Here is a 24558-nt window from a genome sequence, read left to right on the forward strand (position 1 = left end):
TGGACCGGCTCTGCAACGCGAAGTATTTCTCATCAATGGACCTCAAGATCGGCTACTGGCAAATTGAGGGCGATGAAAGAGATTGCGAGAAGACCCCACTTATCACTCCGGATGGCCTCTTCGAGTTCATGGTCATGCGATTTGGTTGTCTGTTCCGCACCAGCGACGTTTCAGCGAGTAATGGATGGAGTTCTGGCAGGCCTGAAGTTGCATATTGGTCTGGTATATTTAGATGACGTCGTTGTCTTCGCCCCGAAGATTGATGAACACCTAAAGAGGCTTCGACAGTACTTTTACGCAATCAAGTCGTCTGCCCTAAATTTGAAAGCAGAGAAGGGCCAATTTGCCTATGGAAAGCTGCTGTTTCCAGTCCACATCTTTAGCAAGGAGGTAGTACGCCCAGACCGGCAGAAAACAGCTGCTATTGCACCATTTCTACCGCCGGACAAGAAAGCGGTGCGCAGATTCCTCGCACTGTGCGCGCGTTACCAATGATTTGTCAAGAACTTTTCGCGCATTGCCGAGTCTCTAATCCACCTGACGCAGGCAGACGTGGCATTTAAATGGGAAGCGCCAAAAGTGGAAGCATTCAAGCAACTTCAGCGTTGTTTAGTCCCCACCGATCCTCGCGCACTTTGATAAAAACGGTGGGACTAAAATTCATACCGACGCAAGCAGCGTGGGCCTAGGCGCCGTCCTCGTTCAGAAGACTGGCGGACTGGAGAAGGTAGTCGCATGCGCTAGCCGTTCACTCTCCTCGGCCGAGGCTAACCATTTGGTAACTGAGAAGGAGTGCCTCGCCATCATCTGGGCTACGTCGAAATTCGGCCCCTACCTGTACGGACGACCATTAAAGGTGGTCAGCGACAACCATGCGCTGTGCTGGTTTGCCAGTTTAAAGGAACACTCCGGCCGCCTCACTCCATAGAGCCTGCGCCTCCGGGAGTTTGACGTCACCGTCATTTAAAAGTCCGGACGCAAGCACTCTGACACCGACTGTCTGTTCGAGCCCCCGTAGATGCACCGCCGCCGGACGACGATGAGGACGCCTTCCTCCGACCCATCAGCTCCAGTTCGTTTTCACATGACCAACACTCGGACCCCGACCTAAAATGCCTCATCGTGTACTTGGAAGGCAGTGTTTCTTCACACCCCGCCTTATTCAAGCGAGGATTGTCTTCGTTCTTTGAACAGAATGTTGTCCTCGTGAAGAACTTCACTGCGAACAAACAGCCTACCTCCTTGTTGTACCTGTAAATCTGCGCGAAGAAGTTCTTTAGACTTCACACGACGAGTCGATAGCTGGAGATCTCGGGTTTTCTCGCACCCTCCGCCGCATTCAAGACAAGTTATACTGGCCACGACTCTCTGCCGATGTCGCACATTTTGTGAAAACCTACCGAGACTGTCAACGACGAAAGACCCCTCCCGCCCGACTAGCAGCATTTCTGAACCCCACAGAACACCCCTCAAGACCTTTTCTGCAGATCGGCATGGACTTGCTTAGCCCTTTCCTAAAGTCAGCCTCTGGCTGGAGGATCCCAGGGATAAACTCGGTCCAGTTGAAGCGCTTTTCGACCTTGCCTTCAAGTTGATTGTTAATCTCCGGTTCTCGCTGAACCTCCTCCTGAGTACCGCGGACGACGAACGGAAGCAAGGCATATTTCTTGCGTCAAAAGACCTCATACTGAAGGTGTAGTAAGCGTCCGAGAGAAGCGGGCACTTATTGCAGCAAGTTGCTATGCCAGCCAAAAGGCCCCGCGCGGCCTATTTCTTGACTTTTAAAGCCCAGGAAACTAAAGGAAGGAGGGGAACGAGAGATGGAAAGGCGAGGCATGACGTCTACTGTCATGTTGATAAGCCGGCGGTGCGTACAGAGCACTTTTCTCCTTTCTTTTTCTCGCCCTTTCTAATATGTCATCATCATCATCATCATCATCATCATCAGCCTGACTACGCCCACTGCAGGGCAAAGGCCTCTCCCATGCCTCTCCAATAAACCCTGTCCTTTGTCAGTTGCCGCCACTGTATCCCCGCAAACTTCTTAATCTCATCCCACCTAACTTTCTGCCGTCCCCTGCTACGTTTGCTTTCTCTTGGAATCAACACCGTTACCCTTAAGGACCAGCGGTTATCTTGCCTTCGCATTACATGCCCTGCCCAAGCCCATTTCTTCCTCTTGATTTCAACTAAGATGACATTAACCCGCGTTTGTTCCCTCACCCACTCCGCCCTCTTCCGATCTCTTAACGTTACACCTATCATTTTCCTTTCCATAGCTCGCTGCGTTGTTCTTAACTTAAGCTGAATCCTTTTTGTTAGCCTCCATGTTTCTGCCCCATAGGTGAGTACCGGTAGGATACAGCTGTTGTATACTTTTCTCTTCAGGGATATTGATAAGCTACCATTCATGATCTGAGAGAACCTGCCATATGCGCTCCACCCCATTCTTATTCTTCTAGTTATTTCCCTCTCATGATCCGGATCTGCGGTCACTACCTGCCCTAAGTAGACATATTCTCTTAGTACTTCCAGCACCTCGCTACCAATTGCGAACTGCTGTTCCCTTGCTAGGCTGTTGAACATTACTTTGGTTTTCTGCATGTTAATTCTTAGCCCCACCGTTCTGCTCTGCCTGTCTAACTGACTGATCATGCTTTGCAGTTCTTGTCCTGAGTGGCTTAGCAAGGCAATGTCATCAGCGAATCGCAAATTACTCAGGTGTTCACCATTAACTCTTATCCCCAACTCTTCCCATTCCAGTCCCCGGAATACCTCCTGTAAGCAGGCAGTGAAGAGCATTGGCGAGATCGTGTCTCCCTGCCTGACACCTTTCCGTATTGGAATTTTATTGCTGACTTTATGGAGAACTATAGTAGCTGTGCAATCGTTATAAATATCTTCCAATATTTTCACATAACACTCTTCTACACCCTGATGCCGCAATGCCTGCATGACAGCTGAGGTTTCCACTGAGTCAAATGCTTTTTCGTAATCAATGAAGGCTATAATCGGGGTTGGTTATATTCTGCGCATTTCTCTATCACCTGATTGATACTGTGAATGTGGTCTATTCTCGAGTATCCTTTACGAAAGCCTGCCTGATCATTTGGTTGACTAAAGTCCAAAGTTGCCCTGACTCTATTAGCGATTACCTTAGTAAATACCTTGTAGGCAACGGACAATAAGCTGATTGGTCTGTAATTCTTCAAGTCCTTGACGTCTCCTTTCTTATGAATTAAGATAATGTTAGCGTTCTTCCAAGCTTCTGGTACTTTCGAGGTCACAAGGCATTGCGTATACATGGTGGCTAGTTTTTGTAGCACAATCTCTCCTCCGTCCTTCAACAAATCTGCTGTTACCTGATCCTCACCAGCTGCTTTCCCTCTTTGCATTGCTCCTAAGGCTTTCTTTACTTCCTCCTTCGTTACTGGCAGGATGTCCCATTGCTGTGCTCGACTGCCTCCCTCAGTAACTTGATTATTACATTCGCTACTGTATAGATTTGTGTAGAACTCTTCGGGTAATTCAACTATCTTATCCATATTACTGATGACATTGTCCTACTTGTCTTTTAGCGCATACATGTGGTTTTTACCTATGCCCAATTTTCTCCTCACTGATTTTAGGCTACCTCCGTTCCTTGGAGCATGCTCGATTTTCTCCATGTTAAACTTTCTTATGTCGGCTACCTTGCGCTTATTTATTAACTTCGATAGCTCTGCTAGTTCTATCCTGTCTGTGGAGTTAGACGTCCTCATAATTTGGCGTTTCTTAATCAGATCTTTAGTCTCCTGAGATAGCTTACTGGTATCCTGTCGAACCATCCTACCACCTACTTCTGCGGCGCACTCTGTAACGATAGCTGTAAGATTATCATTCATTGTTTCAACACTACGGTCTTCTTCAGTTAAAGCGGAAAATTTGTTTTGCAGCGACATTCTGAATTCCTCTACCTTCCCTCTCAATGCTAACTCGTTAATAGCATTTCGCTTCACCAGTTTCCTCCGTTCCCTCTTCAAATCTAAGCTAACACGAGACCTTACCATTCTGTGGTCGCTACAACGGACCTTACCGAGGACCTCCACATCCTCTACGATGCCAGGGTGTGCACAGTATGAAGTCTATTTCATTTTTAGTCTCACCATTGGGGCTCTTCCACAACCACTTCCTGTTTGCTCGTTTGCGGAAGAAGGTATTCATAATCCGTAAATTATTTCTATCTGCGAACTCTACCAATAACTCTCCCCTACTGTTCCTAGAACCTATGCCATAGTGACCTACCGCCTTGTCTCCAGCCTGCTTTTTACCTACCTTTGCATTAAAGTCGCCCATCAGTACATGGTACTGTGATTTTACTTTGGTCATTGCCGGTTCCACATCCTCATAGAAGCTTTCAACTATCTGGTCATCATGGCTTGATGTGGGCGCGTAGGCCTGCACCATCTTCAGCTTGTACCTCTTATTAAGCCTAATTACGATAGCTGCCACTCTCTCGTTAATACTGTAAAAGTCATCGATGTTGCCAGCTATATCCTGATTAATGAGGAATCCCACACCTAGTTCTCGCCTATCTGCTAATCCACGATAGCACAGTACATGCCCGCCCTTTAGTACTGTATACACCTCATCTGTCCTCCTGACCTCACTAAGCCCTATGACATCCCATTTAATACCGGCTAATTCCTGCAATAGCACTGCTAACCTAGCCTCACTTGATAAGGTTCTTGCGTTAAACGTTGCCAGGTTCAGTTTCCAATGGCGGCCTGTCCGGAGGCAGAGATTCTTAGCACCCTCCGCTGCGTCACAGATCTGACCGCCCCCTTGGTCAGTTGCTCCGCAGCCGCTGGAGACTGAGGGCCGAGGGTTAATTGGTTTGTTCATAGAAGGTTGTGGCCAAGTACTACACCAGGGAGGCCAAATCCTGTTCTGGTGAGGAAGTGCGTTGTCGGTTCTGGTCACCGAATCAGGCCGCACTCCAAGCCTGGCAATGCAATTCCATCGACACGCGGAGTTTTTTTTTTTTTTAATCCGGTGGAGAATTGCGTGGGACCGGGATTCGAACCCCAGTCCTCTTGCACGCGAGGCGGATGCTCTACCTCTACGCCATCGCTGCATGACCTAATATGTATCACGTTCATAAGCTGCAATCCGATACAGAAGGAACGGAACATCTTCAGCGAGATACCGAATATCAATTTCAAAACAGCGTTCAGCGGCCTCTTCAGTCTATTTAATAACAACACAAATATATTTTCAGCCGCGTGGCAAGGCTTAGCATCGCATTCTCTCGCAGGGCATCTCAGCATACATTGCAGAGATTGCGAAACTAAACCGTGCCACCCACGCTTCACACAAAGATAATGAGGAGGGAAAGGAACAAGATGACGCGTAAAATTATTGAAGCCGCTCCTATCGCATGGTCCAAGGACACATGCCTTACCAGCCATTCCTTAGCAACCTCAGGAAAAGAATTAGGGTTTATGGCCACAGGGAAGCGATGATGGCGTCATCATGCGCCCTTGTTTCCGGGTGTTCATGCTTATGAAGAAGAGAGAATTGTAACTATGTTTTTTTCTTGTTGTTTGGAGCATTGTACATATTTCCTTGCTCCAAACAGTAAAACTTTTGTTGCTTGTCAGCGCCTGCCCTCGTGTGTCTTTCGTTTCGACCCTGTCAAAAGTCGCGCTGTTATTTTTTGAAATCAGCACCACCAAAGTTGTTTCTATGCTGCGAGAGAGTGAGTCAAAGCTGGTGTCAGACAAGGAAGCGGGTTCATCCCAGTAGCCAATGGAACGTATTTCAAAAAGCCAAGCAGGCACTGCTACAAAATTTCGAGGAACTCAAGTGAAGAGACGGAAGCTGCACTGTAAGAAAAAATCCTGCAAAAGTACGTAACATGTGGGCGCTAACCTTGTTGCCGCAACATGTGCTGTACCACTCCGTTGTGCACGTGCCCCGTGGTGAAGTAGTGCGGTGCATTGAGCGGCAACAAGGTTAACGCACACATGCTATGTACTCTGTTATGACGTCAAATGTTCTGTATGCCACGGTGTATGTGCTGTTTTTATGCTGACGTTACATCAACCGTCATAATAATGTACAGCATATGTGCTGCAACTGAATTAACATGACATGATCTGTTTATACGACTACACCCCAAGTTCTGTTCTTATGCTGCACTGTACATTACACAGCAAAAGTGCTAACATATGCATGTCCCGTAGCATTTATCAGCAGCCCATGGCCAGTTTTGAAAGTTGACTGAACACATGCTGTTCAATGCTTTACGGCACATAATACGCAATGTTACACTCCCGTATTTTTTGATCGGCGCCAGGCCCACGTTCAGGTCAGAGGCATGCTACGCATGGTAAATATTTCATGTCTGTAGCCTGTCACTGGTAGTCGATGCAATAACACATCTGTGTGTACAAAGCTAGAAAAGCCGCAAAATTTGTACATATACATGTGTCTATATGCAGTACTTTTTTCCATCCCCTTCAAAAATTTTCAGGTAGAGACGCAATCTAGGAACAAATATTGCATAGAAATGAAATAGTTTTAGAAAGTTTTAATGAAGAACACAGAGGTACAAAAGATAGCAAAAGCAAGCTATACAGGGAATCTACATTGAATGATATAAATAAAACAGTTATTTGCAAAAGCTACTAAACCCAATATCTAATCTGATATCAGAGTTCATGAACACACTGAATTTGCGCTACGCAATAATACAATATCTAAGCTCTGATATCAGAGTTAATAAGCACACTAAATCTGAGCCATGCAATCCTGCCACTTTTTTTTTAACTTTTCAAGCTGCTGAAGGGCACTGTGCACTTTTGGGTGGACTGAGGTTATCCTCCGGGACAACTGCCGGCTCCTTTTCTCTGGGTTCATCCCCACCAATTGCCTGTAAAGAAAAAGACACATTTAGAAGCTAGATCATCCTGCTTAGACTTGCAGAGTTTTAGGGCTAGTCTAAATGCATAGCTGCCTCTGTTAGTACTGCCGTTAAGTTGAGTTTGATTCCCAACAGTCCAATGCTCTCTCAACGCCACTTCTGTGGAAATAATGGTACACATTAACATCATTTACATGGTTATACTAGCTTTTCAAGCAAAACAAAGCAACACAAAGCAATAAAAGCGCACAGAGTAAGGCATGCTGTGATGCCAAGAGAGCAAATTACTCCAATATTAGGCAGGCAACAGTAACTTGTTCCAGACACCGCAGTTACTCAGTGCATTCTGATTTGAAATTCTTTATAGAACCAATTTCTGTCCCAAGAGATATGCCTTGTGCATACGCCACAGCGCAGTTACCGCCATATGCCTCAGCTTCTAATTTTGGCAAAAAATTTTGAATTCAGTGACTTGCAAATGAAGAATCTGCCATATTCTGGACGAAGGCTCCCACACATTCACGTACACAGCCTCACACACAGCAATGGCTCGCATGCCATCGCTTCCTGTCTTAATGCTTCGAGGCCCGTACAGCACAGTTCTGTGCTTATTCAGCATTTTTTCGTTTCCGTACTACTCAAGGCTCTTTCAGCCCCTTCTCTTCTTTCTCAGTTCTCTCTTTTTTCTTTCCGCGTTTCTGGTCATCAAAAAGTGCGCTTTCCCTCACAGCTCATGAGCCTGTCGTGTGAGCTCGCTGTAGGTGTATCAATGTGAGAAAAAAAAATTGCGCTCTATTCATACCTTGGCTCCAATATAACGCGAGGTTCTTTCTGAAGCATACGATTTTGAAAAAAAAAATTCGTTCTAGATTCATGCATATATAGAAGTGTGTGATGAGAGGCTAGTTGGTAAGACATTCTGAAGACATAAAGCTACGCAGGAGACAGGACACAGAAAAGATGCAGACAGGACGAGCGTAGACTAACAACTGATTTATTTGACGAAAAAACGACCTTCCTTCAAGAGTAACGCATGCGCAACCAAACTTAACGCCCAAAGCAAAAGTACACAATCTAATCAACCAAAAAGTCAAGTTCCTTCTGATACAGGTGAATTGATGCCTCGCTAACACATTTTTCCGCACCGTATCTAGCAATTTGCCAGGCTTCAAAAATCTTGCGTGCCTTCCGGTCCTTCGCGCAGCCTATAATCTTCGTTTGCTTGAAAAGCGGCGTACAAAATACTTTTTTCTTGTTGTCATTGATCTTACAAGACTGGCAGTGCCTTGCTAAATGCTGCCCACCGTGCTGGCTCAAAGAGGTATTGTGCTCCTGAAGGCGTTTATTAATGCAGCGCCCCGTCTGTCCTACATAAACGGAACCACAGCTGAATGGGATCTCGTAAATAACTCCCATCTTACAGTCTACAAACTTAGGTCTGTGGTTGACTCCGTACCCTACTTTCTTTTGCAGGTTATTGTTAGTTAATCGGCATAAACGAGATAGTTTACATGGGGCGGAAAAAAACACGTTGACACCAAATTTCCCTCCCACCTTCTTCAAACCGTGCGAACTCTTGTGCACATAAGGAAGTACTTCAAACTTCCTCCTCTCGTTTTCAGTGAGTTCTTGTTGGTTTTGTTTCAACCATAGGGTTTTCAGCAAAGATTCTGCAACATCTTTCAGAAGAGCAGGAGGAAAACCAGCAGAGTAAAGCCGGTCTACTTCACTGGTAAAACTACATTTCACCATGTGTGCACATGACTTGACAAGCGAGGATCTTAAACATGAGGTTGCGATTCCCCTTTTTACGAGCTTTGAGTGGCACGAATCATAAGGTAAAAGAGCCTTCTTAGATCTTGGTAAATAGGCCCAGCATAGATGGCCCTCTGTATGAAAAAGCAATTTTAAGTCTAAAAACTGTAAACAAGAGCGTTCCGGGAGCTCAAAAGTAAAATTCAGATTACTGGCTGCTGATTTGAAGGTCGCTAAAATTTAATTCACAATAATTTGTAGACTGCCGTCAGGGTTAATATTCAAAAGGATTAGGAAATCGTCAACGTATCGGACCACATGCGTGATCCGGTCATCAGTGAGAACGCACGAAAGTTCAGTGTCAATTTGAGCTAAAAATATCTCAGTTAAAATAAGCGCCACGCTCGAACCTATACAGATACCTCGCCGTTGTACATAAAACTTGTCCTTAAAAGTTACAATGGTAGAAGAAAGATAGAGTTTCAGCAATTCAAGAAAACCATCGATTGAAATGCCGCAAGTATTCAGGAAGGACACCACTCCCGAACGTTCGATGCAGTTGCGGACCGCCAGGAACAACTTGTCGTGGGGCACTGAATAGAATAGTTCTTCAATGTCTATTGTGAAACCTGAGTTGATACTTGACGAGTTCTCACTCAACATTTTCACCAAGCTATCAGAGCTGCTGATCTTGTACGGATCTTCAGGTGTCAGGCTCTTCAGGTGTGATGCAGGTACTTGCTGAAAATTACTTGCCAAGTACCTCTTTCCGTCACGATGGCTCGAAAAGGACACTCCGGTTTGTGGCTCTTTGCACTGAAGAATACGGTGAGAACATGGACCTTGTTCTTGTCGACTTCATTCTTCAGGCGTTCAAGTTTTAAGTTCTCAAGAAGGGCTACCGCCTTGGCCTTGGCTTCCTTTGGCTTTTGAGTCGAAGGACGGAAGTTTTTCCTTAAAGCTGAAGAGGCCTTCTCACCAAATAGCTCCTCAGGCAAGACCACAAAACCGCCTTCCTTATCAGCCAGCATTAAAGCAACTCCAGAGTCATTAAGGCAACCGGCTACTCTCCTCAACAGGGAAGTGCCGTCCTTTTTCTCTTCGCAACCATTCCGCACAGAGTCAATGCCTTCCAATAAACAGCGTCCTTTCTCTTCACCCTGCACCTTCTCTGCTATCTTTTGGGCCGAAGCGAGAAGCTCGTGCTTCTTGAGCGGCACTTCAAGGCAAAACTTCGGACCACTACTCAGAACCTTTTCTACTTCGGGTGTGATAATAGCCCGTCCAAGAGCAACAACAGGAACCACACCAACCTGCTTTTTGGGCGCTGTAGGTAGGCTCAGCCTAGTTTTGTTCCAAAGGGATTCGGTGCTTGCCTCAGCCAGCCTCTTGTAGTCCATCAGTCTACAAATGATTGTGATTGAAATTTTAGCAACCTTCAAATCCGCAGCCACTAATCTGAATTTTACTTTTGAGCTCCCGGAACGCTCTTGTTTACAGTTTTTAGACTTAAAATTGCTTTTTCATACAGAGGGCCATCTATGCTGGGCCTATTTACCAAGACCTAAGAAGGCTCTTTTACCTTATGATTCGTGCCACTCAAAGCTCGTAAAAAGGGGAATCTCAACCTCATGTATAAGATCCTTGCTTGTCAAGTCATGTGCACACATGGTGAAATGTAGTTTTACCAGTCAAGTAGACCGGCTTTACTCTTCTGGTTTTCCTCCTGCTCTTCTGAAAGCTGTTGCAGAATGTTTGCTGAAAACCCTATGGTTGAAACAAAACCAACAAGAACTCACTGAAAGCGAGAGGAGGAAGTTTGAAGTCCTTCCTTATGTGCACAAGAGTTCGCACGGTTTGAAGAAGGTGGGAGGGAAATTTGGTGTCAACGTGTTCTTTTCCGCCCCGTGTAAACTGTCTCGTTTATGCCGATTAACTAACAATAACCTGCAAAAGAAAGTAGGGTGCGGAGTCAACCACAGACCTAAGTTTGTAGACTGTAAGATGGGAGTTATTTACGAGATCCCATTCAGCTGTGGTTCCGTTTATGTAGGGCAGACGGAGCGCTGCATTAATAAATGCCTTCAGGAGCACAATAACTCTTTGAGCCAGCACGGTGGGCAGCATTTGGCAAGGCACTGCCAGTCTTGTAAGATCAATGACAAGAAGAAAAAAGTATTTTTACGCCGCTTTTCAAGCAAACGAAGATTATAGGCTGCGCGAAGGACCGGAAGGCACGCGAGATTCTTGAATTCTGGCAAATTGCTAGATACGGTGCGGAAAAATGTGTTAGCGAGGCATCAATTCACCTGTATCAGAAGGAACTTGACTTTTTGGGTTGATTAGATTGTGTACTTTTGCTTTGGGCGTTAAGTTTGGTTGCGCATGCGTTGCTCTTAGAAGGAAGGTCGTTTTTTCGTCAAATAAATCAGTTGTTAGTCTACGCTCGTCCTGTCTCCATCTTTTCTGTGTCCTGTCTCCTGCGTAGTCTTATGTCTTCATGCATATATGGTATCGCTGCTTTTGGCAGGTGCCCGTACTGTAAATTTCTCATACAAATATGTGAGTGTTGCTGCCAGAGCCGCAGCATTTCTTGTGCTGGCTTGCATGAGCAGAAGAGTAGCAAACATATCAAGGCATCAGCAGAACTTTGTTCATTGCCAGGTTGTACCCTTCATAAAAATTCACATGAAAAACAATCACATTCCTATCGTTCTGTCATTGTACTGGTTTCTACAGACACATTATCGTCCAAAAAAAGATAATGTGGCTGCTAGTACACCATTGCACAAAAATGCTGAAGTCATCGGTTTTTGTGAACTAGGGATCTTACGCATGACTAGACAATACAGTGAAGCTCTGATTTTATTACTCAGCCAAATGATTGAAAGAGCTGAAGAAAATTATTAACCGAGCCATACTCACATAAAAGCTAACCTTCAAGACTTCTATAAAGCTATGAAGAACAGCCCAAAAGAACAATACACAGTAAGCAGACAGGTTGAGCGCACGGGTGTGCATGTCGTCCTTTAGCACAACTCTTCTTGGTTTTGGAGAATAGAAAGAGACTAGCATCTTTCACGGGGCTTACTTTGCAACTACAGCACATTCAGTTGCAACTCATCTCTTGAGGAGGGCTCAAGGATGTTTAGCATATGAAAATAAATATTCTTTACTGGCTCCCTTGTTAGAATGGAAGCTTAATTAAATCCTGCCTACTATTTTCCTGGCCTTCCCTGAAACAGCAGGGTTCACCAAGGATTTGTTGCATTTCATATGTTCATATTTCTTATTTATTTGATACAACAGCAGTTACCACCCGAGAATGGCATAAAAAAACTAACAAAAGAATGAAAGCCATGGTTGCATGCACTGGAAAGCACATCGGACTCCCGATTTCTGACACAAGCCATCCAACTCCTAGCAGCTTCACACATGCTTGAGCCACATAGTTGAGATAAGTAGTTGCGTTCTTTCTTTGACCATGAGCCACAGCGCTGTTTAACCGTAATGTTCGACCTACTCGCCCATCAGTTCGTATGATTAAGGTTGTCAAACCACGCACAAAATGCACATGCACATTTAATCGCAACAATGTCAGATGTTGTGAGAGAGATGCCAGGCTTATGGAGTTTGCATGCAGCTTTTTCTCACGTCTCACTGAGTATAAGGCTACTGCAACAGTCAGAGAGGTAGACATGGTAAAAACTTGCCGATACACAAGAGAAAAATTTATGTGCTTACCTCTGAATGAATTCCAATGTGGCTTGCACTTCTTGACTGTATTTGGTGTTGAGACAAAAGTATGTAGCAAAAAGGATCTCCATGGCAGCCAGAAAGCTCAGGCCTTCAAAGCACCTCGTTCCATCTAGTGTCACAATGCATGTAAAATCAAAGATGTTTGTGCCTGAAAAGAAATCTCCTTTAGTGCCAAAAACCTAGTTCAGATTAGATGTTAACAATTGTGGAGCAATTTTTTTTTTAAAGCTACAGCTCGGAAGAATAATTTTTGACATTATAATATGAACATGAGGCATACAAATTTTTTGCACATAGCTAGTCACGTCAGCGCAGCTCACAAAAAACATTGTCAGCACCTCTATATGTAGCATGCTAATGGTAGATGCTCAAGCTATTTATAAAGCAATGGACAAGAGCAGATGAATGAATGGCAATGCATGTGATATTTTCTAAACATAACTCTGAAGTTAATTTTATAGCCCACAAACCACAATTCTACATCTGCACTAGCAGGGTTCAAGCAGCAGATTATGCTGCCAGCTACCATTTCTAAGAAAAGACTGCGGCATGTGCATGGTAAATCTAGCTTGCTGGGCATGTCTCATCGAGCTGCATTGAGCCTGACTTAGAGGGTAGTTCAAGCCCCCTTCTCCTGTTGTTTTTCTAGTTCTTTGTTATTGATGAGGTTTCATATTTTATAAATATGCTTTTTAGAAAGTTATACTACTGCTCAAAGCATCCAGAAAATCATAAAAATCTTACCAAGTACAACCACCGTTGGGGCGGGGGGCAGGTTGCTATTCAGTTCAGCAACACAGGCTGATGTCTGTGGACGTAAGAAGCCGTTATCATAAGCAGATCTATAAGGGCACACAGGTAACAGTTGTGCTGAAGAATCGCAGGAATAATGAACATCTACCGAACTGCACCCTAGCAAAATTTCCAATAGAGATTTGTATGGGTCCAATACCAGATTCTTATTGGTTCTATATGAGTCCTATTTGGATTCGATTGGTTTTATTTGAATTTCTATGGGACCTATAGAGAAGTTAATTGGACCAAAAGACCAACAGCTATTGGTCATATACATTAAGTGTATTGGGAGCATTGGTCCAATAGGACCTACAGCTATAGGTCATACAGGGCCTATAGAAATATACCTATTGGGGATATCAGACCAATACATACCAATATGAAAACCAGATATTTTCATTGACCTGGTTGCACTTGCATTGCAAGCTTTTGTCAATTTAATATTGGAAACTGCAGCTCGACCTGCCCACAGCTCATCTCTGGCAAAGAATGTGGCACGCAAACCTTTATGCTCAAATTCTGGCAATCGTGGGCAAAAAAAAGACTGGTTGGCAGACTAAAATTGGCAGAAAGATACTGGCCACCTGGTATAATGGAGGATGGGTATCTTACCTGCGTCATGTAGAAATAAATTATACTCGGCGCATTTGCTCAGCGGCGGTGGCACCGAACGCAGCGGCCTCCGCTAACAGCAGTATTCATACTTCGCAGACTGCTATCCAGGCCCAGCGCTGTTCTTCGAGTTTGCTGCCCCCTTTCCTCTGCAAGGACGCCGAAGCAAGTGATTGGCCTGCTGCTCCTGGATGGGACTACGTCAGCCACGATATCTTGAAAAAGACGGAGCTAACCCACGCTCGGCGCATTTGCTCAGCGGCGGTGGCACCGAACGCAGCGGCCTCCGCTAACAGCAGTATTCATACTTCGCAGACTGCTATCCAGGCCCAGCGCTGTTCTTCGAGTTTGCTGCCCCCTTTCCTCTGCAAGGACGCCGAAGCAAGTGATTGGCCTGCTGCTCCTGGATGGGACTACGTCAGCCACGATATCTTGAAAAAGACGGAGCTAACCCACGCTCGGCGCATTTGCTCAGCGGCGGTGGCACCGAACGCAGCGGCCTCCGCTAACAGCAGTATTCATACTTCGCAGGTTAGTTGGGTTTTTCTGTAGTTTTCCTTGCAAACTACCTGCCCCGCCACCGCCGCTGTTGCTGAAGTGCATTCTGTGTGTTTTGCATCTTTTGCTTTGTTACACATGGCTGCAAACGACTCCTGCTTGGTTTGCAATGAGCTGCTACCGGAAAACGGCACGTATCCGATGTGCTGTGAATGTGCTTACGGTTATCACTTAGGATCCTGCTCCGGAGTTTCTAAAACTTCCTTTAAATCTAAAAGTCTCGCAGATAGGAAGGAATGGACGTGTCAAACATGCGTCATTTTATCGGCTCGAGGCACTGCATCACCTAGGAAAGAAAAGCCGGATAAGGAACCGGCCTTTCAGGACGTTTTACTACAGATAAATAAGAAACTGGCAGAAATAACGGAGATAAAAGCCAAGGTTGAGACACTGCTGCAAATTAAAGAAACTGTAGACAGAATGGAACATTCTGTTCAACATATGTCTGAGAAGTACGATGAGGTACTTGTAGAAATGAAACAGCAGTCAGCTGAAATCGCAGTTCTTCAAAAGAGGGTGGAAAAGGTTGAGGCTACTAACACCGGACAGGAAGTTCAGGAGCTCAGGCAAGAATTGAACAGCTTAGAACAATACACTAGGCGACAGAACTTGGAAATTCATGGGTTGAAGCACGATAGTAATGAAGACCTGCTTGGTAAAATAAATGCACTGGCAAATGAACTAGAACTTCCTCTGCTGTCCGAACATGAGCTCGATGGCCTGCACAGGCTGCCCGAGAAAAAAGGAAAATCGCCGGCGGTACTTGTTCGCTTTGTGTCACGTACAACACGGGACCAGTGGATGGCGAAGAGGCGTGCTCTCAGTGACACGAATTCAGGTGTGCATATGCTCGACAATCTGACAGCATATAACAAAAAGCTGCTATGGGCAATGAAGAGGAAGGCTGCTGAAATGGCTTATCTTCACTTGAACATTATGCCCATCCCTCATGTAATACCCCACACCAAGGGGCATTTGAGGTACTAATAATAAATAAAAATAAAAAAAAAAGTACGCTTGGCAAAGCAATGGAAAGTTGTTTGTGCGCAAGGCACAAGGCGACGCAGCTATTCGTATTGAAAGTCATGCAGATCTAGATAAGATTCGCTGAATCTTTTCTATTTCCTGCTGCGTTGTTCATTCTAAATTCTGATGTCACAGCCCCGAGTAAATACTTATCATGACTGCTCGTCTTTTACACGCATTGCACAGACTGAAAGTGGAAAGATGTCATTGTTTCATGTTAATATCAGAAGTTTAAAAAACAAATGGAACGATACTAAGTTATCTTTGAGTTCTCTGAACCACGAGTTTGATATTTTGGCCTTCACTGAAACGTGGTTTTTAGACGAAACTGAGGTTATCGGGGTCCCAGGCTATAAAGAAGTAGGCGTGTACAGAAGAACTTGAAAAGGGGGTGGAACTTCACTCTACATTAAAGATAAACATTTGTATGAAGTCTTACCGGAGTTTTCTGTTGTATGCGACCACTATGAGTCTGTCGCCGTAATAGTTCATGGGACCCTAATTGCTTCAGTTTATCGTCCACCTTCTGGTGATATCAATCACTTCTTGAATTTTGTTTCTAGTATTTTCGAACATGCCTTACTTCTCAATGTACCTATTGTTTGCGTTGGTGATTTCAACATTGATCTGTCATCTGAAAGCCCTCTTTGCCTACGTTTCCGGGATACATTCGAGTCGTTTGGCTGTTGTAACGTTATAAATGCACCAACCAGGATAACACCTAACACAGAAACACTGCTTGACCTGTGCATAACTAGCCATAGTAACGAGGAAACTATTTCAGGAATTTTAACACTGCCACTTAGCGATCATCTACCCATATTCTGTTTTTTTCCATGGGCAAAAAGAAGGGGAGGTCGTAACCGGTTCGCTCCAATCTTTCATCGTAATTATAGTGCTGAGGCGCTAGCTACGTTCCGTACTGGGTTAGAAGCGACAAACTGGGATGATGTTTACTCGGAGGAAAACCCAAGTTTATCCTATGATATTTTCCTACTTAAGGTAAAGGAAAGTTATAACAGAGCATTTCCTTTGCAGCCGGTCAAAGTTTGCAAGAAATCCAGAAAACCCTGGGTAACCGAACAGTTATATAAAAAAATAAAGGCACGCGATAAACTGTACGACAAGTTTGTTCGGTCAAAGAACCTTGATCTCTTAGCTGAATATAAACGAACCAGGAACAAGCTCAGTTCAGATCTCAAGAAGGCCCGGTTACAATACTACACGCAAAAGTTTGAAGCCATCTCCAGTAATACTAAAAAGGTATGGAACTGCCTCAAAGACATTATTGGAAAAACTAGCAACAAGATACCTAACGTTCTTAAAATTGATGGTGTTGAGTATAAGGACACTTGTTTGGCCAATAAATTTAACACTCATTTTGTAAACTCTGGGGCTACGACACAACAGGTGGTAGATATTGATGGACTTGACAAATACATATCTCCTAGTGTGGTTGATTCATTGTTCCTTACTCCATGCAGTGAGCTTGAAATTATTTGCTGTCTTAGCTCTTTAAGCAAAAATGCTGCCCCAGGGAACGATGATATCAAGGCTCTGCCTATAGCATCTGTTGTTGACCTCATATCTCGTCCTCTGCAGCATATATGCAATAGCTCGTTAGCTACAGGAATCTTTCCAAACAGCATGAAAATAGCAAAGGTGGTAGTTTTGCATAAAGGTGGTGCGCATGATGACATTAACAATTACAGACCTATTTCAGTTCTGCCATTATTTTCTAAAGTGCTTGAGAAAGTGATCAAATCACGCCTAAGTAAGTTCTGTATTGAAAGAGAGCTTCTTGTGAGGCAGCAATATGGTTTCCGTCCAAATAGCTCAACTGAAATAGCCCTTCTGAATATTAAAAACAAGGTTATCAATAATTTTGAAAATAACCGATTCACGCTAGGTCTGTTCCTTGATTTCAGAAAAGCGTTTGATTCTATTAAACATCAAATATTATTTTATAAACTTCCTTTTTTTGGAATCCGTGGCGTTGCTCTCAATCTTATTCGTAGCTACCTGACGGACAGATACCAATTTACAAGCCTTAATGGACATTCTTCTATTCTAGAACCGATTGCATATGGTGTTCCACAAGGTTCAATCCTGGGACCCTTGCTGTTTATAATTTATATTAATGATATTGTCCTCATACCAAATACACCCGATATTATACTTTATGCAGATGACACCAGTGTGTTTTTTTCAGGAAAACAGTTATCTGCACTAGAAACCTTCGCGAACACCTGGCTACATGAGCTTTCATGCTGGCTCCGGATAAACCAAATGCAATTGAACGTTCGGAAAACAAAGTACGTAATGTTTAAGCCGCGAAATAAACCTGAAGATTTTAATATCCAGGTCAAGTACCAAGACTCAGCCCTTGAACGCGTTTCCATTTATAAGTTCTTAGGTGTCTTATTTGAGGAAAACTTAAGCTGGACTTCTCATATAAATAAGGTTCACACAAATATCTCTAGGTCTCTAGGCATTTTGTATAAAGTGAGATATTTGGTTCCCAGCTCTATTAAACGTCAGTTGTATTTTGCTTTAGTACAGTCTCATTTACATTACTGTCTGTTAATCTGGGGCACCACTACCAAGACAAACTTGCACAGGCTTGAGATATTGCAAAAACGAGCTCTGCGTTGCATAGAAGATGTAGGTCCGCTAGAACATACATACCCATTATTCTTAAAACATAATTTACTCAAGATAAACGAACTATTTCAACTAAAGCTTGCATATCATATTTATCATGAAGTCACCCGTGACCCAGTTTCCTTTTATGCTTTATACTTCCCTAACAATAAACCTTATGATTTCAGGTATAGTCATTTTCAAATGCCTCTGATGAGAACGAATTATGGTATGCAGCACATTGATTACTTAATTCCTGATTTACTTAATAAACACCCACGTATTATGGAACTTCTGCAGCAGCCTCGTTCCCCCCGTAACTTCAAGAATAATGTTAAAATGTACCTTCTGTCCCTATCTCCTCCATAAAATGTCCAGTTTCTAGTTTTTTTGTTTTTTTTTTACTCGCTGGGTGTATGTCCAGGTTCGCTATTTTTGGTTTTGTTGTCCTAAAGACGTAGGAGGCATGCAATGCGGTTTTCATTGTTTTTGGTTTGCGTGCTATTTCTCCCCTTGCCTGTATGTTAATTCTATGCATCTCATTGTTTGCTATTTCAATTTTTTTTGTTTTGTCCTAGCTACATTTTAGCTATGCGTTGTTTTTTCCTTTATTTTTCATTGCATCTGTGTTAATTATGTGTAAGTCATTGATCGTTACATATAATTCATGTAGTACGTATGCGATGTTGTTACTTTTCTTGTTTTTGCTTTGTGTACTTTACTGTGTAATTTGCCACCCCCCTGAGCAATGTAACGGGTGACGGGGCCACGTCAGGCAAAAAATGAATTGCCTTTTGTCCCGTCACCTCTGACAAATCGATGTCAAAATAAACTTCACTAAGGAGTCATTGGGCTTCCCCTTTTGCCTTCTGTGGTATTTTTATCACTTCAGCAGCACGGGTTACGTGAAAGATAATAAGAGCAAACAGACACCTGTATTGTTAGGAATGGAAATTAGTACTGACCTTATGTATATTGACAGTATGATATATAGCTTCATTTAGAACCTAAATCTAAGTAAATGAGACAGCAGAATGACCATGATGCAGACTATCAGCATATGAAGCTGACTGACGAGACCAGCACACAAACACATTATGAAGTTAATTCAGTAATAATGAATGATACAGTACAGGTCTTCATTTTCATGAAATTTTATTTTTTCAATTTTCTTTTGTGCTGTTAAAGGTGCACTGAAGAGGAATCTGAACTCGTCTTTTTGCCGCGCGAACTCGATCCACACGTTCCTAGCATTCTTAGAAACTGCAACTTATTGCCCGGTGCGGCCGATTTCCCTAATTAAATGGAATTAACGTCTGGCTCCCGCCTTTATTTTTTGAATTCTGCCTCGTACGATGGGCGGAGTCGACCGACGCGGGGAGTGCCTTTCACCCAGTCCCGCGGCGGCTTGCCGCCCTGCCATCGGCGGAGTAATACGTAGTAGTCTGTAGAAGCAAATAGTCCGCGCGTATTTTTATTTCTGCGGGCTTATTTTGCGGTTATATTATCTGCAAATGAAACTATTTATTCACGGAAACCTAAAAAACAAAATGAAGCGAAAGCAAAGCCTCCACGGAGCTGGCTGAAAGGCACTCCCCGCGTCGGTCGACTCCGCCCACCGTACGAGGCAGAGCTAAAAAAAAGGCGGGAGCCGGACGTTAATTCTATTTAATTAGGGAAATCGGCCACACAGGGCAATAAATCGGGGTTTCTAAGAATGCTCGGAACGTGTAGATCGAGTTCCCGCGGCAAAAAGACAAGTTCAGATTTCTCTTCAGTGCACCTTTAAATGCAAAAGTGCACAAAATTGAAAGCAAATAATCACTTGTGATGATGCAATTTTCTTTTGTGCTGTTAAATGCAAAAGTGCACAAAATTTAAAACGAATAATCACTTGTGATGATGCATAGCAAGAATAAACTAAAAAAAGAAAGCATCATGAGGAGCAGCACACAAACAGGCATAAGTAATTATAATGTGAGCTGGCCTATAATGACCAATGACATTTTTTGCCCCTCAATTTTTCCAGGCTGACACGGCCGTTTTTCCTTAGAGAGGACAGTGTAAATATTCGGCGCAAAAAAATCTTCACTTGAATTGATATGAGGCGATGCAGATAATACCGTTTACACACAGCAATGGATAATATTGTTACGTTGCCCGAAAGGCTAGTCACAAGCAAGGGCGACCGGAGCGCAGAGCGAACAACACAGGAAGCACCGAACAATAGCGCGCGCACACCAGTCAGGCACTTCCTTCTCATCGTCTTCTGTGAATATCCGTTGCATGGCCCCCCGTCCGGAAAAACACCGTCACGGTGTACTGGATGACGTTGAGCGGCAGGGCGAGAGGTAGGGTTTCAGGCGAGAGACGTGGACGATATCACGTTGAAGGTGGCGGGAGGAAGCGGGCTGGAAGGCCGGAGCGATCTCGTAAGTGACAGCAGTTACCTGGCGCAGGACACGGTACGGGCCAACATAACGGGACATAAGTTTTTCGGAGATGCCGACGCGGCGAGATGGGGACCAAAGCAAGACGAGGGAGCCAGGAGAGAAAGAGACTGTGCGGTGACGGCGGTTGTAGAACTCCTGCTGGGAGGCCTGCGAGGCGAGAAGTTGGGAGCGTGCAAGTTGACGGGCGTAGTCAGCACGGGCAATGGCGTCTTGGGCGTATTCAGAGGATGGAGCAGCAGGAGTAGGCAGCAGCGTGTCCAAAGGCAATTGGGGCTCACGGCCGTATAAAAGGTAAAAATGGGAGTAACCGGCTGTATCATGGCGGGAGGAGATTTATGCGAAGGTAACATACGGGAGAGCGAGGTCCCAGTCGCGGTGATCGGGGGAAACGTACATAGCGAGCATATCGGTCAGAGTGCAGTTGAGACGCTTAGTAAGTCCGTTTGTCTGCGGGTGATAGGCGGTGGTGAGCTTGTGCTTAGTAGAGCAGGACCGAAGAATGTCGTAGACAACCTTGGACAGAAAGCAGCGCCCGCGGTCGGTAAGAAGTTAGCGGGGAGCACCATGGTGCAATATGAGGTCGTATAGCAAAAAGTCCGCAACATCTGTAGCTGTACTGGTTGGCAGTGCCCGCGTGATCGCATAACGGGTGGCGTAGTCCGTGGCAACTGCAACCCATCTGTTGCCGGAGGTGGACTCTGGAAACGGACCCAGAAGATCCAAGCCGACGCGATGGAAAGGTTCTGGGGGCACGTCAATAGGTTGAAGTGTGCCAGCTGGGAGAGTAGCAGGACGTTTCCGGCGCTGACACTCATCGCAGGCTGCAACATAGCGGCGTACGGAGCGGAACAGGCCGGGCCAAAAGAAGCGACGTCGCGCACGGTCGTATGTACGCGATACACCCAAGTGGCCAGCAGTGGGGAGATCATGGAGTTCATGAAGGATAGCAGGACGAAGGTGCTTGGGGACAACGAGTAGCAGGTTGGGGCCATCCGGATTGAGGCTGCGGCGATACAAGATTCCGTCAGAGAGCACAAATCGCCGCATCGAGGGATCAGACGGAGTGGAATTGAGGCGGTCGATAATTGATCGCAAATCGTCATCGCGGCGCTGTTCTTCGCCCATGTTGGCAAGGACAGAGATAGAAAACAGGTCGGCTTCGGTGGCAGTGCCAAACAAGTCACACTGGCCAATGGGGTAACGGGAGAGGCAGTCGGCATCTTGGTGTAACCTGCCAGACTTGTAAGTCACGGTGTAATCACACTCTTGCAGACGCAATGCCCATCTCCCAAGCCGCCCTGTAGGGTCCTTCAGAGAGGAGAGCCAGCATAGCGCATGGTGGTCGGTTTTAACCGTAAAAGGGCGGCCGTATAAATAAGGACGGAATTTGCCAACTGCCCAGACAAGGGCTAAGCACTCACGTTCTGTTATCGAGTAATTGCGCTCGGGCGCAGAAAGAAGGCGGCTGGCATAGGCGATGACACGGTCCTGACCGGATTGTCGCTGAGAGAGCACAGCGCCGATGCCGTAGCCACTGGCGTCAGTACGGACTTCGGTGGGGACCGCAACATCAAAGTGCGCCAAAACTGGTGTGGTGGTCAGCTTGGCGATCAAAGTGGAGAAGGCTCGTTCTTGGTCAGGTCCCCAGACGAAGGTGGCGTCTTTCTTCAATAGGTCGGTAAGGGGACCCAAGAAGCTTCGGACGTAGTGGCAAGATCGGGGAAGGGGAAAGTCTTTCACGGCCCGGATCTTATCGGGATCAGGGTGAACTCCCTGGAAATCAACGATATGGCCCAATATAGTGATCTGACGTCTCGCGAAACGGCACTTCGAGGAGTTAAGCTGTAGGCCGGCACGACGAAAGAGGGAAAGAATCTGGGAAAGGTCTTCGAGGTGGGATGAAAATGTAGGCGAAAATACAACGACGTCGTCCAGATAACACAGGCAAGTGGTCCACTTAAATCCCTGCAAAAGGGCGTCTATCATGCGCTCAAATGTGGCTGGCGCGTTGCATAGGCCAAAAGGCATTACTTTGAACTGATATAGCCCATCAGGGGTCACAAACTGCGGTTTTCTCACGGTCCTTCTCATCGACGGCAATTTGCCAGTAGCCGGAACGAAGATCTATGGAGGAGAAGAATTTGGCTCCGTGTAGGCAGTCAAGGGCGTCGTCAATACGCGGCAGGGGATAGACGTCTTTTTTAGTGATCTTATTGAGGTGTCGATAATCTATGCAAAACCGCCATTAGCCGTCCTTTTTCTCCACCAGTACCACTGGAGAGGCCCAGGGACTGTGGGATGGTTCGATTATGTTCTTGGAAAGCATTTTTGAGACCTCGTTGTTTATGACCTTGCGCTTGGCGTGGGAGACACAGTAGGGCCTGCGGCGAATAGGAGGGGCATCGCCGGTGTCAATGCGGTGCGTCACAGCGAGAGTTTGGCCCAGTGAGGTGTTGTAGAGGTCAAAAATGTCGGAGAACGACTGGAGAAGGTCACGAAGCTGAGAAGTTTGGGCGGGGCGGAGATCGGTGGGCATCATGGTCGTGAATGCGTCCGAGGACAGCGGAGTGGACCGCGGTGGGTCTGGTGAGTCGCGATTAGGAGGGGCATCTAATGGAGCCACATGGCACTGGGCGAGTGGGGACAACGTAGCAACGCACATGCCGGCTGGAAGCAGCTGTGAGGAGAAGCCGAAGTTCAAGAAAGGTAGAGACAGGTTGTTGGCTGTGACGGTGGCGATGGTATGGGGCAGGACAACACTGCGGGTCAGTGCGAGGTCAAGGACTGGCGCAACGATGTAGTCACCATCGGGAACAGGGCGAGAAGGTGTGAGGCAAACGAAAGATAAGGCTTGAGGGGGCAGGTGGGCATAGTCGGGGCAGGTCAACCGGAGCGACGAGTCGATGGGGTCAGGATTGAGTTCGGGAAGCTCAAGGTGAAGGACACCCTGCGAGCAGTCAATGAGGGCAGAATGATCCGACAAAAAGTCTAAACCAAGAATGAGGTCATGGGCGCATGTGGTAAGGACGGTGAACTGAACTGGCGTACTGTGGTCACCGATTGTCACGCGAGCGGTGCACAGTCCCTCGACAGCAGGCATGGCACCATCCGCGACGCGCACACAGGACGTTGCAAGCGTAAGGACTTTGCGTAGGCGACGGCGGAGGTCAGAACTCATCACGGAAATATAGGCACCGGTGTCAATAAGGGCGCGCACAGGAACACCGTCAACTGTAACGTCTAGCAGATTGGGTCGAGTGGTCAGTAGAGGGTTTGAGGTCCGGGTCGTTGATGCAGCGTCACCTCCGGGAGCTGCATCACTTAGTTTTCCCGATCAGAGGGGCGGTAGGACGCAGCAGTCGAAACACGAGGCGACTGCGGTGAGCGTGAGCGGCGGGCTAGCGGCGAAGGCGAACGGGAGGACTATCGTGGAGGTTGATCGGCGGCCTCAGACGTCTCGGATGGGCGGCGGGGTGAAAAGCGGCGTGTGTAGTTTGGACGGTAGTAGGAGGTGTCTCGCGGGGGTGACGACCAGGGGCTGCGGCAGTGGCGGGCAATGTGGCCGACTCGAAGGCATTGAAAACAGATTGGGCGGTCGTCTGGCGTGCGCCACTCATTCGGATCGCGGTAACGCCGTGGTGAATAATAGGTGGGACGGAAAGGGACTGTAGGTGGTGGCTGTGGGGACGAGTTTCCGATGGCGCACAAAGCCGGAGGGAGGTTGAGATGGGCGAGTTCTTGCCGCATGACAGCCTGAATTAGCGACACGGAAGGCAGTGTGTCATTAGGTGTGGTCGATGATGTTACCACAGGGGCTAGAGCTTCGAGTTCACGGCGAACAATTATTGTCACAGTGTCGGTGACAGGAGGAGACTCTGAGGGCACTTGAGTTTGAAGTCGTTGGTCCTGGCAAGATTATGTAGCGGCTGTGTTTGGAAGTCGGGAAAACTGTTGAGAAATAATGCGACGGCTTTTGACTTGTTCAAATCGACGGCACTCCTTGATAATGCTGTCAACAGTTGTGCAGTCTTTGCAAACGAGCAGATGAAA

The 24558-nt window shown here is 45.9% G+C and overlaps 1 protein-coding gene across 1 annotated transcript in view; it reads right to left on the reverse strand.

Annotated features, from left to right (window-relative positions):
• Nucleotides 1-6751: 6751 nt before the first annotated feature.
• The window catches only part of LOC149334551 (uncharacterized), a 36276-nt gene continuing 18469 nt past the window's right edge, over nt 6752-24558 (reverse strand). The window contains exons 4-6 of the mRNA XM_089555168.1: nt 13166-13229; nt 12407-12569; nt 6752-6916 (exon numbers count right to left, since the gene is read on the reverse strand). Coding sequence (XP_089411294.1) covers nt 6775-6916; nt 12407-12569; nt 13166-13229 — 369 coding nt within the window. The 3' untranslated portion in view covers nt 6752-6774. The remainder of the gene's footprint in view (nt 6917-12406; nt 12570-13165; nt 13230-24558) is intronic.

The sequence above is a fragment of the Amblyomma mixtum genome, chromosome 8, assembly GCF_055824585.1.
Source record: "Amblyomma mixtum isolate Tamu chromosome 8, ASM5582458v1, whole genome shotgun sequence".
Classification (NCBI taxonomy): Eukaryota; Metazoa; Arthropoda; class Arachnida; order Ixodida; family Ixodidae; genus Amblyomma; species Amblyomma mixtum.